The sequence below is a fragment of the Gracilinanus agilis genome, chromosome 3, assembly GCF_016433145.1.
Source record: "Gracilinanus agilis isolate LMUSP501 chromosome 3, AgileGrace, whole genome shotgun sequence".
Taxonomy (NCBI): domain Eukaryota; kingdom Metazoa; phylum Chordata; class Mammalia; order Didelphimorphia; family Didelphidae; genus Gracilinanus; species Gracilinanus agilis.
The window spans coordinates 51,844,028-51,862,981 of record NC_058132.1 but is presented as its reverse complement, the minus strand read 5'-3'; the positions used below and the strand labels follow the sequence as shown (position 1 = coordinate 51,862,981).

Genomic DNA, 18,954 nt, shown 5'->3' with positions numbered 1-18,954 from the left:
AGAGTTTCCTGGAACTCAGTTTCCTTATCTGTGGAAAAAAAGAAAATCGGAGTCGCTATTACACTCTGTTTCTTCGCTCTCTTCTAGCTCTCACATTCTGTGTTCTAGGATGTCTTCTAGCATCCCTCCCAGCTCTGACATCCTGTCTTCTGGGAACCTTCCTGGGCCTGACATTCTGGCTTCTGAGAGCCCTCCAAGCCCTGCCTTCTCCGCTCCGAAGGTTCGGCTCTGACATCCTGTGTTCTCAGGCCCTCCCAGCTCTGCTTTTCCGTGTCCTGAAGGCCCTTCCAAATGCTTTCACACCTCCTGGGCAAGCGTCCTAGCTGGGCTTCTGACCAGGTGCTTTCTCTCTCCCTCACAGGCCCAAGTGCACGGTGTAGCCGCCAGCCATGGACTACAGACCCTCTCCTAACTTCCAGCCTCATCTGGCTGGCTTTTGCTATGGGGGGTCCCAGACAGGGCCCCTGGGGGCAATCCCAGGGGGACCCACTAAGGGCAGAGAGGAGTCTCCTCCCACCGCCCGCCGCCCCGTCGCAGTGTGCCAGCAGGAGAGCCTGTCCTTTGCTGAGCTCCCAAGTCCCTTTGAGCTGGGCCCCTGGCCTCTGGAGGTCCCTGCCGCTCCTCCTGGGCTGCTGTGGCCGCTTCCTGTGGGGGCTCAGGACGCCAGGCTCCCCGCCGGGAAGCCATCAGCCTTTGGAGACGATGCCCTCAGTGAATTCCTCGGAGGACCCCGGAGCCCCCAGCATCCAGAACCCCAACGCCGCACCAGCCTCAGTTCTGAGAAGGAGAAATCTGCCTGTGAGTTCATTTCTTTCTCCAGTTTAGGGATGATATCGGGGAGCCGAGCAAATCCATCAGAAACGGATATCGCCTTGAACTGTTTCCAAAGTACATGCATTAGGTCATGGGATCCTTACAAGAGCCCTAGGAAGTAAACAGAGCAGGGATCAGTGTTTTCATTTTACATATGAAGAAACTGAGCCTCAGAGAAAGAAAGGGGCTTTCCCAAGGTCTCAAACGCCCCGGCTTCTGGGTCCTCTGGCCTGTTCTCTCTCTTTCTCTCTGTCTCTGTCTCTTTCATTCTCTCTGTCTCTTTCTCTTTCTCTCTATAGCTATATCTCTGTCTTTGATTCTCTCTTTCCTTCTCTCTCTGATTCTCTCTTTCTCTTCCTCCCTCCCTCCCTCCCTCTCCCTCCCTCTCTCTGTCTCTCTGTCTCTGTCTTTCTATGTCTCTCTGTTTCCCTCTCTCCCTTCCTCTCTTCTTCTCTCTGGCTCTCTGGCTCTGTCTTTCTGTCTCTCTCTGTCTCTCTGGCTCTGTCTTTCTGTCTCTCTCTGTATCTCTGTCTCTCTCTGTATCTCTGTCTCTGTCTGTCTGTCTGTCTGTCTCTCTGTCTCTCTCTCTCTCTATCTATCTATCTGTCTATATCTATATCTATATCTATATCTATATCTATATCTATATCTATATCTATATCTATATCTATATCTGTCTCTGTCCCTCTCTCTCTCTTTCTCTCTGTCTCTGTCTCTCTCTCCCTCCTTCCCCGCCTCTAAGACTAGAAGTTAGAGAGGAGGGGTCAGCCTTCTTCACTGGCAGAAGGAATCTTCCTGTCTGAGGGGCTCCCTATGCCAGTGAAATCACCAGGACAGTCCCTATCCTTATCTCCACCATCATCATTATTGTTCAGGCCTCAGATCCTATAAACTCTGTTATTATAGCACTTTAAGGTTCCAAAGCTCTTTAATAAAAAGGTTATCACACCAGGGCAGCTAGATGACTCAGAAAGTCAGAAGGACCTGGGTTCAAAATCTGGCTTTGGATACTTCCTTAGCTGTATGACTCTGGGCAAGTCACTTAACCTCAGTTGCCTATCCCTTGCCTCTCTTCTTAATTTTTTTAAACCCTTAACTTCTGTGTATTGGCTCCTAGGTGGAAGAGTGGTAAGGGTGGGCAATGGGGGTCAAGTGACTTGCCCAGGGTCACACAGTGAGGAAGTGTCTGAGGCCAGATTTGAACCCAGGACCTCCCGTCTCTAGGCCTGACTCTCAATCCACTGAGCTACCCAGCTGCCCCTTGCCTCTCTTCTTAGAATTGACAGGAGGACCAGGTTCTGCTTTGCAACTTCTAGTCTTAGAGAGTTGTTTGAAGGAAATGGAGAAGTTTAAGTGATTTTCCCATTGTGACCCAGCCACTAAGTGTATGGGGTTGGACTGGAACCCAGGCCCTCCTGGATTTAAGGCCAACCTAAGGGCAGCTAGGGGGTGCAGTGGATGGAGTGCTATTCCTGGCATCAGGAAATTGTTGTTGGGTTGTTTCAGTTGTGTCCGACCCTTCCTGATCCCATTTGAGTGTTTCTTGGCAAAAATACTGGAGTGGTTGGCCATTTCCTTCTCCATCTCACTTGACAGATGAGGAAACTGAGGCTAACAGGGTTAAATAACTTGCTCAGGGTCACACAGGTAGCTATTAAGTGTCTAAGGCCAGATTTGAACTCAAGATGGGTCTTTTTGACTCCATGCCTGGCACTAACACCTAAGGTAAACTAGCCTCAGACACTTACTAGTTGTGTGACCCTGAACAAGTCATTTGACCCCCTTGGCCTCAGTTTCCTCATCTGTAAAATGAGCTGGAGAAGGAAATGGCCAACCACTCCAGTATTTTTGCCAAGAAAACCCCAAATGGGGTTCCAAAAAATTGGACATGACCGAAACAACTGAACAACAACTTTATCCACAGAACACATCCTACCTCTCCAGCAACAAGGATAGATATTCTATCTGGACTCCATCAAAGATGAGAAAAATGAGGGGAATAGTAGTCATAATAACAAAAACAACAACAATGACAATAATAACAGGATGGAGTCCTCACGATAATGATGGCGATGATGATAACTTGGTGATAAATGTCAATGTTTCTGTGGCACATCCTCTTTCCAGGTCCTGTGCTAAGCACTTTATAAATGTCTCGTTGATCTTTACAAAAATTCTTCAAGGTACATGCCATTATTATTCCCTTTTTACAATAGGGGAAACTGAGGCAGAGGGTAAATGACATGCCCAGGGTCACACAGCTAGGTGGTGTCTGAGGCCAAATTTGAGCCTGGAATCTCCCGTCTCTAGGCCTGGCTTTCAAACTACTGAACCCCCTTCACATGATTTTTTAATGAAGCTACATATTTTTGATGACAGAAAATCCCATCGTTTGTAGGTTTCTTGGTCTTTTCTTTGTAATAATTCCAGCTTGCACATGATAATCGGGGCTTTGGGAGGGCCAGGACTGGGCGAGGTGTGTGAGTGGGTGCAGAGACGTCAAGGTGCCCCGATGCCCCTTCTGTGCCCAGGCTTTTGGGGAGTCTAAGCCCTGCCCTTTTCCACAGGGAGGAAGATGCGCGTGTATCAGAGTGAAGAGGCCGCAGGGAGCCCCGGCCCCGAGGATGACGCCGTCTTCCCCGAGGCCGGGGCCGGGGACCCTCGGCCGCATCCTGCTTTGGAACTGCCACGGGCCCTGGAGATGGCAGTGCCCTCCCGGGTGGGCACCAAAGAGCCAGAGAGGAGACGTTTCTCGGCATCCGAGCTGATGAACCGACTTCAGTCCGCCCAGAGAAAGGCCACGTTCTCCCTGCGCCTGGGCAAGGGCCTGACCAAGGACCGAGGGGTCTGGGCTGCCAGGGAAGGTACCGACTTCAGATAACAGACCCAGCCAGGGAATGCCTTCAAGATAATTCTGTCCAACTCGACCGTTGTCCAAATTGGGAGAACCAAGGCCCAGAGCTGTTACACGTATTTGTTCAAGGTCACATAAATCGTAGAATCACAGGTTTGGAATTGGAAGGGATCGTAGCAGTCATTAAATCCAACCTCCTTCAGTTTACAGATGAACTGAGGCAAAGAGTAAGTGACTTGGCCAAGGCCACGTAGTAAATGTCTCAGGCAAGATTCCAGTCCAGAAGACACTCTAGAGAATCATTGTCACTGCATAGTAGCGACCAGGAATACAGGAAAGAATACTGCCCAGTCTAAAAGGACCTGGGTTCAAATCTTGCCTTTGATGATTCCCTTGTCCTTTCTTTGACTCATTTTCTTTTTTGGTAAAATGAAGGAGTTGAACTCAATGGCTTGCGAGGTCCTTTCCAGCTTGAAGCCTCTGGTCCCAAGTCACTTTGTTCTTCTTCTCCTTAATTTCCTTACTTTTAAGATGGGGGTGGGGTTGGACTAGATGGCTTCTGGGGATCCCACTAGCTCTAGGCTCTTAGAACAAACCATGTTGTGGCCATCGTTAGCACCCCTGGTGGGTCCTGGGCACCATGTCCTGTCGCCTGTTAGGAAAGGGTTAAAGTGAGTCCTTACTGCCCAATGCCTCCTCTGACCCCCCCTAAGTTCCCTGGAGATCAGACACCCTGAATTGGCAGTGAAAACACCAGAGTACTCTTGCTCTGCGAAGGAGGAATGAGAGAAAATTCCCTGAGACCATTTCTCAGCCTTGCTTGCTTTGGTTTGGGGTGGATGGAACATAAATATCCCTAAGCTCAAAGCAAGAGGCAAGGTGGCCGCTGGGGCCATTCTGAGCCCCGAGTCTCACCCAATACAGGGAGAACCCCTGACAAGGAACAGAGCTGCTTGGAGACAAGGTTGGATGACTTCGTGCCCCCAGCCCTGAGTGGTCCTGCTGAGAGAGATGGCCGCTGGCCCGGTACCAGGTAACTCCTCCCCTCTGGATGCCTGGACCTCCCAGGCAGCACCAAAGGCCCGGCAGGGAGAGGGTAGCTAACTTGGTGTTTGCATTTTCCCCAGGCCTGACCCTGTGGAGGAAGCAGCCCCCAAAGCTTGGATACCTCATGAGCGGCGCCAGTCACGTTTCCTCCTTAATTGTAAGTCGAGGAGCTGCTGTCTCTGAGCTGGCCAGGGCAAGAGAGAGGAAGAGACAGAGCCAGGAGCAGAAAGGAGGAGGAGATCTAGAGAAGTACTTGCAGAGGGAGACCCAAGAACAAGAAACAATGTAATCTGGACAGAGACCTTAGAACCCAGAATGTCCGGGAGCTGGGAGGACCCTTAGAACCTAGAGTGTCAGAACTGGGAGAAACTTTGGGACAGAATATCAGAACTTGGAGGACCCTCAGAATAGGGAAAATCAGAGCTTGAAGGGGCCTTAGAACCCAGAAATTGGAGGGTCCATAGAATAAGGAAAATCAGAGCTGGGAGGACCCTTAGAATAGGGAAAATCAGAGCTTGAGGGGGCCTTAGAAAACAGAATGTCAGAGCTGGGACAGAGCTTAGAACCTAGAGTGTCAGAACTGGGAGAAACTCTGGGACAGAGAATATCAGAACTTGGAGGCCCCTCAGAATAGGGAAAATCAGAGATTGAGGGGGCCTTAGAACCCAGAAATTGGAGGGTCCATAGAATAAGGAAAATCAGAGCTGGGAGGACATTAGAACACAGAATGTTAGAACATGGAGCCTTAGAGCTGGGAGAAGAACCTTAGAAACCATCTGGCTGGGAAAGGAAGCTGTTGGATCTTCAAGGTCAGGGTGCTGAGGGTGAGCAGGGCGGGCTGTGGGGACTAAGGCTGCTCTCCTCTCCCCCAGCTGTACTGTATCAGGAATACAGCGACGTGGCCAGTGACCGGGAGTTGCAGCGGCAGAAACACGAGGAGGATGCCTTGGTGGAGGAGGCAGAGGGGGAGGAGGAAGGGCCTGGCCCACCCCGGGCCAACCTGTCCCCAAGCAGCTCTTTCCGTGCCCAGCGCTCAGCCCGTGGCTCCACCTTCTCCCTGTGGCAGGACATCCCAGACGTGCGGAGCAGTGGCCTTTTGGCCATCATTGGCCTTCAGGAGTGCAAGCTACAAGAGGTGCTGGGGGCCCCGGAGCCTTAGGGATGCATAGAGATGACACAAGAGCCTTGTGGAAACCAGGGTCCTGGGGGAAGTGGATCCAAATTCAGCGTAGGCCTCAGGGGTGCCAGCCTTGGGTGGGATTCTTCAGGGAACCCTGGGAAAGAGGGTGGTGGAGGGCCCCCATGCCCAGCTGGATCCCAGTGGGAGCCGTACTGAACTTACTCACCCTGCCCTGGGCCCAGAGAAGCTGATCCAGGGCTCCCGAGGAGGCTCAGGGAGAAATGAAGCTGCTCATGCCCGTTCCCCTCCCCATCCTTTCAAGGCCAGGTTTGAGCTGATCACATCAGAGGCCTCCTACATCCACAGCCTCTCTGTAGCCGTGGGCCACTTCATGGGCTCCACGGAGCTGGCCGAGTGTCTGGGAGCCCAAGAAAAGCAATGGCTATTCTCCAAGCTGCCGGAGGTCAAGGCCACGAGTGAGAGGTGAGGTGGGCCTGGAGCTGCCTTGGGACATTTAGAGTGTGGCATAAAGGTCAAAATATGGGGTTCAGAGTTAGAGGTTCTGGGGCTTTGAATCCTGGCTCTGCTACTGACTAGAGACAGTGCATATTACTTATTCTCTGGCCTCTGGCAGATGTGAGGCTTGGACTAGAAGGTCTTTGCTATCCCTGACACTGTTCTAAGGACCCTCCCAACTCTAATATTCTGTGTTCTAAGGTCTCTCCCAGCTCTGACATTCTGTGTTCTAAGGTCTCTCCCAGCTCTGACATTCTCTGTTCTAAGGTCTCTCCCAGCTCTGACATTCTCTATTCTAAGGTCTCTCCCAGCTCTGACATTCTCTGTTCTAAGGTCCCTCCCAGCTCTGACATTCTCTGTTCTAAGTTCTCTCCCAGCTCTGACATTCCCTGTTCTAAGGTCTCTCCCAGCTCTGACATGCTGGGTTCTAAGCCCTCTTTCACCTCTAAAATGGGACCCCATGTTCCCATGATTGGGCTTTTTTGCCTCTAGGAATTGGCAAAATTAAAAATTCCTCAAAGGGCACGTTTGTGAGTCCAGAGGCTCCCACTTACCTCTGCTTTCTATCCCAGGCATGTCCCCCATCTCTTGCCTTCAGAATTATCCCTAAGGCAGATCTTTGGTCTCAGAAAACAAGGTCTTTGGGGGTAGGGAATAGGGAGCTATTAAAAGCAGAAACGAGGCCACCATCTTCCCCTGGAATGGGGTCCTTCTCTTCCCCAGGAAGCCAGGACCCAGCCAGTTGTGTCCACAGTCCCTTCCACCCCCCTCCCCACCTCATACCCACTACATTTTCCCCTGCCCTCTTGCCATGACACTTCTGGCACCCACAGGTTTCTGTTAGAGCTGGAGCAGCGACTGGAGGAGGACATACTTCGCTTTTGTGTGTGTGACATCGTCCTACGGCACTGCCCTGCCTTCCGGCGTGTCTACCTGCCTTATGTCACCAATCAAGCCTACCAAGAGCGCACCTACCAGCGACTGCTGTGAGTGCCAGCGGATGGGGACGGGCACGGGGAGCCCGGGTCCCTTGGCAGTGGTACAGAGGAGATGATGGGGGATTTGACCTTTAGGGTAGGTGGGCATAGAGATTGGCCAGAGCTTCCAATCCAGGATCCCAGGGATGGATGTCTCCCACCTGGCTTTAGCCCAAGCCAACATAGGCAAGCTTGAGGGAACCTGTTTCTGGCCATGTGTGATTGGTGGGGCTCTTGCTATTGATGGTGAAAAGCTGTCTTATTGTGGAGCTGGGGTTGCTGATGGCCACAGCTCCAGGGTGGCTTACTGGAGTGGTAGTGGCCGCCATAATAATAATAATAATAATAGCTAACATTTATTTAGCACCTACTGAATGCCAGGCACGTGGTAAGCACTTTACAAATATTATTTTATTTGATCCTCCCCAAAACCCTTCTGGGTAGGTGCTATTTTTAGCCTCCTTTTACTGATGAAGTCACTGAGACAAATAGAAGTGAAGTGACTTGCCCAGGGTCACACAGCTAGTTAGTGTCTGAGGCTGGATTGGAAGTTGGTCTGGAACTCTATGCAACACAAAGGAGCTTTAGCATCCTTTGTAGGAGGATGGGGGCAAGGAGAGAAGGCCTGGCTAGAGACTGACCCTCAGAGCCCCCTTCCTGCTCTTAATCGAATGTCTCCTCATATTGAGGCATTCGCTTTGAAGTGAGAAAGTTTAAAGCTAGCTGGGGTCACCTGGACAGGACTATATTCTGGAATACTCATCCACCAAAAGCCAGGAAGGAAGGAGACAGAGGTGGCAGCCCTCTCTGGCCTCAGGGCAACTCCGACTAGGTAGAAGACCAGCTGGCCACCAGCTTGAAGCAGCCCCACTTCCCCCTCCCCAAAGGGAAAGGAAAAAAGGGACAAGACATTGGAAGACTTCTCACTGGCCTTTCACACGCTGCCTTGGACTGAAACCAGGGGAGGAATATATAGAGGACCTGCTTCCCCATTTTGCAGATGAGGTAACTGAGGTAGGCAGAGATTACATGACTTGCCAAGGGTCACACAGTAAGTGTCTGAGGAGGTCTTCCTGACTCCAAGTGGGGGATTTGATTATCCCCAAAGCAAATGTGAAGCTCCAAGTTAGGAGACTAGACTGGCTTCTGTCCCTCGGTGCTCTGTGACTATTTAAGCTTTCTGATTATCAAAGAGAGGATGGGGGTACCTGCCTTACCTCCCTCCCAGGGCTGCCAGAGATGGGGTTCTGGAAATAGTGAATGCCTAAATGAAGGTGAGCTTAAGCTCTCACTTAGAAGCACAAGACGTGTCCCTGCCCTCAAAGGGCTCAGAGCCTAGCGAGTCAAAGAAGACATAAACATGAATAAACGAGCACTTATGGTGTTGTGTGCCAAGCACTGTGCCGGGCACTGTACTATAAAGAATCCAGATGATTCCTGCCCTCGGGAGCTTACATTCTAATAGTAGGAGACCTGGTTTCTAGTCTTGGCTCTGCTGTGTGACCATGTCTGGAGGAGGGTGTCCAGGAAAGGGAGTTTCTGCCAGGGACATGAGTAGAAGCCTTGGGAAGCCTATTGCCATCCTCGTGCCAGGGCTGGAAAAGAATGGGGTGGGGGAAGCTCCTGCAGAATGGCAGGCGGCCCAAGATGTCTGAGGTGGTTGGATATGAAGCATAGCCTTTGGTCAAGCTGGATATGAGCCTTTGGGCAAGTCCTCCCTCACTCACTTGCCAAACAAGCTTAGTCCCAGGGCAGAGTTCCAAGAGTAACTTACCCAGAGAGGGAAGCTCAGGCCCTGGTCCAGGTGGGCTTGTTCCAAGCGGGGAGGCGGGGGCAGCAACAGGGTAGAAAGCAAGATGCTCCAAGATGTCCAGAGTAGATGGAGGTGAATATGGGAAAATGTCATTCACAAAGGCTGGATGGCCTAGAGACCAACTAGTTTGTGTAGATCAGTGATTCCCAAAGTGGGTGCCATCGCCCCCTGGTGGGTGCTGCAACGATCCAGGGAAGCGGTGATGGCCACAGGTGCATTTATCTTTCCTATTAATTGCTATAAAAATTTTAAAAATTAATTTCCAGGGGGCTAAGTGATATTCTTTCTGGAAAGGGGGCGGTAGGCCAAAAAAGTTTGGGAGTCACTGGTATAGATGTTGGATTTCAGAAGGGGAGGAGACTGCTGTGGTTGGGGGTGGTCAAGGAAGGCTTCTACCTCCTGGTAGATCTTGAGTCGGGGTTTGAAAGAGGGGCAGGATTTGTTGAAGCTCTCTCCTAGAGAGAGGATGTAAGGAGGCACCAAAGGTAGTGAGTACCCCGTCTTTGGAATTCTTCAACCAGATATTGGCTGATCTGTTTGTTGGGGATGTCATAAGGGGAATCCCTGGCCGTGTATGGGATGGATGAGGTGGTCTCTTAGGTCTCTTCTATCTCTGGTTCTGTGAGGGGTGAGGGAGCGTCTATGGAATACATGTCTGTAACCAGTTCCCTATCCTTTCTGCTTTCCAGACTGAAGAACCCCAAGTTTCCTAGTATTCTGTCCCGGTTGGAAGAGGCCCCCATTTGCCAGCGCCTGCCTCTTACATCCTTCCTCATCCTGCCTTTCCAGAGAATCACCCGCCTGAAGATGCTTGTGGAGGTATCTGGACCAGGGCTGAATTCTTAGTATTCTTTTCTTTCTTAAAGTATCCCTCTCTGAGGCAGTGAGGTAGCAGAGTGGATAGAACACTGGGCATGGAGTCCAGAGGACCTGGGCTCAAATCTGGCCTCAGATAACTTCCTAGCTGTGTGACCCTGGGCAAGTCACTTAACCCCAATTGCCTAGACCTTGCCACTCCTCTATCTTAGAAATGATACTAAGACAGAAGATAAAGGTTTAAAAAAATTATATTTGTGGCAGGTAAGTGGCTCAATGGATTGAGAGCCAGGCCTGGAGACAGGAGGTCCTGGGTTCAAATATATCAGATACTTCTTAGCTGTGTGGTCCTGGTCAAGTCACTTGACCCCCATTGCCTAGCCTTTACTGCTCTTCTGCCTTGGAACTGATACATAGTATGGTAACTAAGACAGAAGGTAAGAGTTTAAAAAAAAAGGGTATCCCTCTCTGTCTACAAAGTGTAGCACCTCCCCTCCCCCTGGGCAATAGAATGTCAGCTCTCCAAGGGCAGCCTTTTCCTGTTTGCCTTTATATTCCCAGCCCCTGATATAGGGCCCACCACAGAGTGGGCACTTACTTAATAAGGGCCTCTGGGTTGGGATTGGATCAGGCAGGGACAAAGCTGAGGACCAGGTTTGGCAAGGATGCAGATAACGCCCCGGGGCATCCTGGGGGACTAGAGAGGCCAACACTGGTCCCAGCATCTAACCCCTAGTCTGGGAGGGCCCAGTCCCATTCCCAAGAGCTGTTCTGGATTTCTCCAGAAATTAGATTTTGGGAGGAAGGTGGGAGGAGATGAGGACATCCAGGCAGTGATGCTTGTCCAAATAACTCTTTCCCACTGCTTACAGAATATACTGAAGAGGACTGGGCAAGGCTCACGGGGTGAGGACATGGCCACCAAGGCCTTTAATGAACTCAAGAAGGTGAGCGAGCAGAGCCCAGTACCCATTCCCATCTCTCTGGCTCCCACACTCCTCCTCATTGGCACCTTCCTTGATTTGAACTGGACTTCCCCAAAGGGATGAATTTCTGTCTCTGAATTTGGCCCAGATAAGCTGGGAGAGACCTTAGAACAGAGATTGTCAGAGCTGGGAGGGAGCTTAGAACAGAGAATGTCAGAGCTGGGAGAGACCTTAGAACAGAGAATGTCAGAGCTGGGGGAGACCTTAGAACAGAGAATGTCAGAGCTGGGAGAGTCCTTAGAACAGAGAATGTCAGAGCTGGGAGAGACCTTAGAACAGAGAATGTCAGAGTTGGGGGAGACCTTAGAACCCAGAATGTCAGAGCTGGGAGAGACCTTAGAACAGAGAAGGTCAGAGCTGGGAGAGATCTTAGGACACAGAACATCAGATCTGGTAAGACTTTTCAAACTGTCTAGCCCAATTCTCTCACTAATTTGTGGCTGAAGAAATAGCTCTATCTCGTGGAGTACACAGGCATTAAGAGACAGAAGAAGGCAGAGCCCAGGTCTCCTGGCTCCCAATGCAGCTCTCTTTTTCCCGCCCCACAGAACTCTTGTCAAAGGCAGGGCCTTCTATTCTGGGTTCTATTTCGTGTTCTCCCTCTGAAGGGAAGGAGGGCTGGTGGTCAGTGTCCTGCTGTCTCTGAGCTCTGGGTTTTCCCCTCCGAATAGCACCTAGCTTAGCCCTAGACTCCCGAGCCCCTTTGCCCCTGGGGGCCATCTATGAAGGGGGCAGCTGGGGCTGGGGCCAGGGCTCCGGAGGGCAGAGGCTCTTGGGAGGTGACCTCTCCCTTGGCCCCCTGCCCTCCCCAGCTGGTCCAGGAGTGCAATGCAAGTGTGCAGTCAATGAAGAGAACGGAGGAACTCATCCATCTTAACAAGAAGATTCACTTTGAGAGTAAGGTGAGACCCTGAAGGGGAGAGGCCAGAGACCCCAGAGTGACTGGGGTTGGGGGAGAACAAGGCACCCTGTTTTCCCAAGGGGATCTCAAAGCCCCTCAGACAGCCTCCCACCTGCATATTATAGGAAAGTGGATCCAATCCCGGCTGGGCCACTTCTTCGCTATGGGCAGTTCTCTGAGCCTCAGTTTGCTCATGTGAAAAGTGGGGATCATGATTCCAACGCTATTTCCATTCTGGGGATGGTAACATGAGGGCCCATTTCAAACCCGGCACCCCAGTGCTTTAGAGACCTGAAGTGATCTTCTGATGGCCGCTCCCCCTCCTCAGATATTCCCACTGATCTCCCAGTCCCGATGGCTGGTGAGGCACGGGGAGCTGGCGGAGCTGGCGCCCCCCGCCATGCCTGCCGCCTCCGCCACCAAGCCCAAGCTCTCCAGCAAAGCCATCTACCTGCACGCCTTCAACGACTGCCTGTTGCTCTCTCGGAGGAAGGAGTGAGTAGGGGGTTTTAGAGGTGGAGACCAACCCCGTCCCTCAAACCAGCAAAACTTGCCTGGGCTCAGGCCAGGCTTTGCAGCCACCAGGTGGCCGGGGACACCCGGACGTCACCTCTAGGGCTGAGCCGGGCCCTGGGAGGACAGAAAGGGAGGTTGAGGCAGGACTCCTGCCCTCTGGAGTTCCCCAGACTCCTTAAGGAGATGCTACCCGCCTCTTGGAGGCAGAGGATTCAGCTGAAATGGGTGGAACTGGTTTTCCTCCGTGCTGTCAGGGTGCAGGCCTAGCTGGCTTTGGAGTCCTTCCAGGTCCAATTCTCAAGTTCCAGGGGGGGGGGGGGAGGGCCAGGGGTTCTGAAGATGGAGGGGTCAGCGGGGGCTAGTGAGTGTCCTGCCACCAGAGAGGGGTCTGAATCAAGGGAGAGTGTCTCGTGTGACCCTGAGCAAGCCATTTCCTTTCTGCTCCTCTGTTGTCCGATCTGTAAAGCAGAGGAGGTCTTAGCGGGTGCAGAGCTGGGGGGCCCCTTAATTCAGCCTCCTCCTTTTTCAGAGGAGCCGCAGTGAGGCCATGGGCCGTCCTCAGCTTTCTCTGGAGGGGCTCAGAGGTGGATCCTCGGCTGATCCGGGTCTCCTCTGGCTCCTGCAGGACGGGGAAGTTCGCCGTCTTTCTTTATGCCCGGATGCCCGAGATCCGGGTGAAGGACCTGAGCTGGCAGCCGCAGGGAATCCCAGGCCAGGTCTTTCTGCTCCAGTTCCTTCAGAACTGCCAGCCCAAGAACCAGCTCCTTCTGAGGGCTCAGACAGAGTGAGTGCCCTCCCCTGAGGCCCACTGTCCGGCTGCCCACCTTTCCCTAACTGAGGCCGGGCTCCTGGCCTGGCGCTCGGGGCCGAGATAGCCAAGGATGCGGCACGGGGTGGTCGCCCCATCCAGGGGACCTCCGCTGGCCATCCAAGGCCAGAAACAAGTCGTCCCGGGAGTCCTCCGGCTCTTCTCTTACCCCGGCATCCAAGAGGGCTCTTGGGGCATTGTGTGATCCCGCTTTGTGAATCTGTTTTCCAAGATCCTCGGGGGGCAGAGGGGAGCCTGGGCTCAGAGCGTGGGAGGGGACGGTCCCGGGAGCTGCAGAGGGCGAGCCTTAGCTTCTGAGCCCCAGGACAGGCAGGGTGGCCAGACTTTGGGGAGAGGGTCCTTCGGGCAGCTGCTGGGCCTCTAATGTCCCCCCAGAAGTGAGAAGCGGCGATGGATCTCGGCCATGTGCCCTCCCAGCTCCCAGGAGGACAAAGATGCCATCGGTGAGAACGAAGGTACTGCTTCCGGAGCCCTCTCCATGCCCATACTTGTGCCGGAGCCGCCCCAGAAACCTGTAACAGCTCATTCCTAGGGGCAGCTGGCAGAGAGATAGGTTTCTAGACCTGGAGTTGGGGAGGACCTGGGTTCAAGACTGGCCTCAAATACTTCCTAACAGTGTGTCCTTGGGCAAGTCACTTAACTCCAGTGGCTTAGACTTCACCGTTCTTCTGCCTTGGAACCAATGCTTAGAATGGATTCTAGGACAGAAGATAAGGGTTCTAAAACAATATAACAGCAACAAAAACTTGGGGGAGGGATTGGATCTGTAGATTTGGGAATGATCTGCATAGATCTGGTCATTGAACTGGAGGGGATGGAGGAGATTCCCAACAGAGAGAGAGAGAGCAGAAAAAGGAGGTGGGGGAAGAAGGCTCAGGAATGGCCCAGCTCAGTGGGCAGGAAGAGGGAGTGAGCCAGGGAAAGGAACAGAGCAGTGGAAGCAGTGTCCACCCCAGCCCCTTCCTGCCCTGACCCTGCCTCTGTCCCCTTTGCTTTGAACCCCTCTCTCTGATGTCGCCCACTGTCAGACGTCCCCCAGGTGCAGTGCATCAAAGCCTATAAAGCCCAGCAACCGGACGAGCTGACCCTCGAGAAGGCCGACATCCTGGCTGTGAGGACCAGGACCAGCGATGGTGAGAGCTACCAGAACCCCTGAGCCCTGCTCCCTCCCCACCCCCTGCCATGGAGCTGGGCAGGAGGGCATTTCTGGGGAGCTTTATACAAAACATGATCTCATGGGAATTGTATGCCAACGTGGGTGACGTCCCTCCATTGATATGGAACAAGGAGACGGTTGGGTTAGCTGCGACTGGAGAGAATTAGGTTAGAGAAGAGGAAAGATTTCCTATTAAGGGATCTTGGGGTTCTGGGACTGCAAGGAGAGACATTGGAGGTGATCATACATCTTCGTTGTTGTTGCTCAGTCACTTCAGTCACATCTGACTCTTCATGGCCCCATTTGGGGTTTTCTTGGCAAAGATCCTGTTGGCCATTTCCTTCTCCAGTTCATTTGACAGATGAGGAAACTGAGGCAAACAGGGTGAAGTGACTTGCCCAGGGTCACTCAGCTAGGGTGTGTTGGAGGCTGGGTTTGAAATCAGGTCTTCCTGACTCCAGGGTTAGCGCTCTATACACTGCACCACCTTGCTGCTCCCATTCAGTGTAGCTTTAAAAACAGGTTAAAATTCAGAAATGACCGAAGTCACAACAAAACTCCTCAGTAAATCAGACTTCTGCAACAACAGTTTAAAATCTCCTCTAATGGGGCTGGTTGAGGCACCATCCTTCCCGCTGATAAGGGGAGACAAAAGATGGTTCCCCCCATCTTTCCTCTTTCAAGCTTCTGCTACCTACTTGTTCCTTAACCCTTACAGGCCAGATTGTATAGAGAGAGGAATCCAAAGAAAGGAATCCATAAATGTCAGAGCTGGGAGACACTTAGAGCACAGGATATCAGAGCTGGAAGGAATCTTAGAACACAGATTGTCATTGGCTGGGATGGACCTTAGAACCTGGAATGTCAGGGATGGGAGGAATCTCAGAACCCAGAATATCAGAGCTGAAGGGCTCTTAGGACACAGAATGTCAGAGCTGGAAGGACCTTTAGAACACAGATTATTATTAGCTGGGAGGGACCTTAGAACAGAGAATGTCAGAGCTGGGAGAGACCTTAGAACAGAGAATGTCAGAGATGGGAGAGACCTTAGAACAGAGAATGTCAGGGCTGGGAGAGACCTTAGAACAGAGAATGTCAGAGCTGGGAGAGATCTTAGAACAGAGAATGTCAGAGCTGGGAGGGACCTTAGAACAGAGAATGTCAGAGCTGGGAGAGACCTTAGAACAGAGAATGTCAGAGCTGGGAGAGACCTTAGAACAGAGAATGTCAGAGCTGGGAGAGACCTTAGAACACAGAATGTCAGAGCTGGGTGAGACCTTAGAACAGAGAATTTCAGAGCTGGGAGAGACCTTAGAACAGAGAATATCAGAGCTGGGAGAGACCTTAGAACAGAGAATGTCAGGGATGGGAGGAATCTCAGAACCCAGAATATCAGAGCTGAAGGGCTCTTAGGACACAGAATGTCAGAGCTGGAAGGACCTTTAGAAAACAGATTATTATTAGCTGGGAGGGACCTTAGAACAGAGAATGTCAGAGCTGGGAGAGACCTTAGAACACAGAATGTCAGAGCTTGGAGAGACCTTAGAACAGAGAATGTCAGAGCTGGGAGAGACCTTAGAACAGAGAATGTCAGAGCTGGGAGGGACCTTAGAACACAGAATGTCAGAGCTGGGAGAGAGCTTAGAACAGAGAATGTCAGAGCTGGGAGAGACCTTAGAACAGAGACTGTCAGAGCTGGGAGAGACCTTAGAACAGAGAATGTCAGAGCTGGGAGAGACCTTAGAACAGAGACTGTCAGAGCTGGGAGAGACCTTAGAACACAGAATATCAGAGCTGGGAGGGCTCTTAGGACACAGAATGTCAGAGCTGGAAGGACCTTTAGAACACAGATTATTATTAGCTGGGAGGGACCTTAGAACCTGGAGTGTCAGGGCTGGGAGAGACCTTAGAGCAGAGAATGTCAGAGATGGAAGAGAGCTTAGAACACAGAATGTCAGAGCTTGGAGAGACCTTAGAACAGAGAATGTCAGAGCTGGGAGAGACCTTAGACCAGAGAATATCAGAGCTGGGAGAGATCTTAGAACACAGAATGTCAGAGCTGGGAGAGAGCTTAGAACACAGAATATCAGAGCTGGGAGGGGTCTTAGGATGTCAGATTTGGGAAAGGCCTGAGTCAATCTTGTTTACTCTATTCATTTTATAGTTGAAGGAACCCAGGGAACGGAGGGTATTTGCTTAAGGTCCCATAGTAGGAAATGGCAAGATTTGAATCCAAGTCTTATGACTTCAGTACCCTTTCTGCTATTAGCAGGCTTCCCCCAGTGTTAGGAGCTTTTGCAGGCTCATACAGCCCAGGAAGCCAGCTAAGGGAGGGTCTCTGGTTCTTGTGCCTGCAGGGTGGCTGGAGGGACTCCGCCTGGCCGATGGTGAGAGGGGCTGGGTGCCCCAGGCCTACGTAGATGAGATCACCAGCCGAAGTGCCCGTCTTCGAAACATCCGGGAGACCAGGAGGATTGAGAGTGCCACCAACAAGCTCCAGGGAATTGCTGCGTGATGGATTAGGGAGTGGGAGCTCCCTGAAGGCTGTGACCTTTGACTGGCCCGAGAGGCTCCACGACCCTCCATCCCACCCCACTGGCCTCTGTGCTCTAGACACTGCCCTCCCCTCAGCCTCTACTGGAGCCTCCCCACGAGGCTCTGAGACGGGGCACCCACCCTGGCCTGGAGGAGCTTGTCTGGCTGGCAGATGACTTGATGGGAATGTCCTCTGGCTCCTTTAGCCTTCGCTTCCTCAAGGATGCCTGGGATGGTGGGAGCAATGGCAAGTCTGTCAGCCTCTTCCATGTAAAGTGAGCTCAGGGAGCTTGGACACGTGACCAGTGAACCCCCAAACTGCTTTAGTGACTGAGGTGGGGAAGGATGTGGATGGAACCTGCTGAATGGATTCTTCTTCCTTGACAACCCAGGCTGAGCTGGGCATTCTGTAGAATTAAATGACCTGCCTTTGGTTCCTTGGGCTTCGAAGGCTCTCTCCTTGCCCTGACTGAGAAGAGAGAGGGCCGCTGCTATCTGGGAAAAGCTCAGCCCTGGGGGACCTTCCCTGGGGAAAGCCCTCTTTCTGGAGCACTCTTTATTTTATTTTATTTTTAAACTCTTACTTTCTGTCTTAGTAACAACCCTAAGACAGAAGGGCAAGGGGGAGGCTATCGAGATTAAGTGACTTGTCCAGGGTCACACAGCTAGGAGACAAATTTGAACTCAGAACCTTCTGTCTCTAGTCTTGGTGCTCTATTCAGGGTGCTGCCTAGCTACCTGGAGCACCCTTTCTTGATTGGTGAAATGAGGTTGGGCATAAGACAAAGCATCATAATACAGCAAACATGGAAGTGACCTTTTATTAAAACTAGACTATCAGCCGAATGTGAGAGCTGAAAGAAACATTTGAGCACTGAATGTCAGATCAGAACAAGATGGTAGAGCATCCAGTATTGGAGCTGGAAAACCCTTGGGATCATAGACTTCAAGCTGGAAGGGACCTCGGAGGTCCCAAAGTCTAACCTACTCATTTTACAGATGGACAAACTGAGACCCAAGGAGGCTAAAACACTTACCTCATAGTCACACAGATAGTAAATGTCTGAGAAGCCTTTGAACACAGTTCTGGACTCCAGGACCAATGTTCATGGCTTCTCAACCCTGAGAGAGGAGAAATGTTAGAGCATTGAACATCAGAATGAGAAGGGAACTTCGCCCTTTGAATACCAGAGAATCGGATTAGGAAGCAAAGGCGGATTCGAGCCCCGGCTTCCCCTGGGGTTTCTCCCTGCTTCTCGATGCCCTCGGGATTTGTGGGTGCCCCAGAGCAGGGGTGTGGATGCAGGCCCTCACGCTGGCTTCCTCAGAATGCTGAGTGTTCAGTAATTTTGTCAGTGATGGACAGTCTTTCTTAGAAAGGTCCCAGGTAGGAAGGAAGAGGAGAGACAGTGGGGCCTTACAAATTGAGGCAGAAGAACAATAAGACCTAAGCAAATGGGATTTAGTGACTTGCCCAGGGTCACACAGCTAGGAAGGATTCAAGGCTACATTTGAATCCGATGCCTGGTGTTCTGTCCACTGAGCCATCTAAGCTGTCCAACGATTCATGTTTGAATAGCTGGAAGTGACTTCTTATAATTGTCCTGGGAGCTTGGGGGAGGATCAGACCTTTGATTAGGGAAGACAACTTCTAGTAAGGAAAGTCCATTCATTCTGATGTGCATCTCCTCTACAATATGGGGCATGAGGGAAAGATGTCCTAGATTGAGAATCAGAGAATCTGGGTTCGAATCCTAACCCTGTCACTCTTTGCCTGTGTGACCTTGGGCAAGTCATTCACTTCTATCTCCCTCAGATTCTTCATCTATAAAGTAAGGAAAGGAAGGTGGGGAACAAGCATTTATGAAGCATCTACTATATGCCAGGCCCTGTGCTAAGTGCTTTCCAAATATTATTTCATTTGATCCTCACAGCCCTGGGAGGTAGGTGCTGTTATTATTCCTATTTGCATTTGAAGAAACTGAGACAGATAGTAGTTAAGGGACTTGTCCAAGGTCACACATAGAATTTGTCTCTGAGATCAGATTTGAACCCCAGACCCATCAGTCTATCCA

The 18,954-nt window shown here is 51.6% G+C and overlaps 1 protein-coding gene across 1 annotated transcript; it reads left to right on the top strand.

The window, feature by feature from the left end:
• The first annotated feature begins 389 nt into the window (after window positions 1-389).
• Window positions 390-17,300, top strand: ARHGEF19 (Rho guanine nucleotide exchange factor 19). The gene is made up of 15 exons (XM_044671287.1): window positions 390-798; window positions 3,381-3,677; window positions 4,592-4,700; window positions 4,795-4,871; window positions 5,587-5,849; window positions 6,157-6,317; window positions 7,184-7,336; window positions 9,830-9,959; window positions 10,829-10,903; window positions 11,755-11,844; window positions 12,172-12,338; window positions 12,985-13,143; window positions 13,564-13,643; window positions 14,217-14,321; window positions 16,702-17,300. Exons 1-15 carry the CDS (start codon window positions 390-392, stop codon window positions 16,857-16,859), a joined length of 2,433 nt encoding a protein of 810 aa, XP_044527222.1. The 3' UTR covers window positions 16,860-17,300.
• The last annotated feature ends 1,654 nt before the right edge of the window (window positions 17,301-18,954 follow it).

Excerpts from the sequence above, each read along its gene's own strand:
- ARHGEF19 (XM_044671287.1), top strand. The coding sequence starts at position 390 with ATGGACTACAGACCCTCTCCTAACTTCCAGCCTCATCTGGCTGGCTTT. Across the intron at positions 4,872-5,586 it reads GTCACGTTTCCTCCTTAATT|CTGTACTGTATCAGGAATAC; the intron begins GTAAGTCGAGGA and ends CCTCTCCCCCAG. Across the intron at positions 13,644-14,216 it reads TGCCATCGGTGAGAACGAAG|ACGTCCCCCAGGTGCAGTGC; the intron begins GTACTGCTTCCG and ends GCCCACTGTCAG.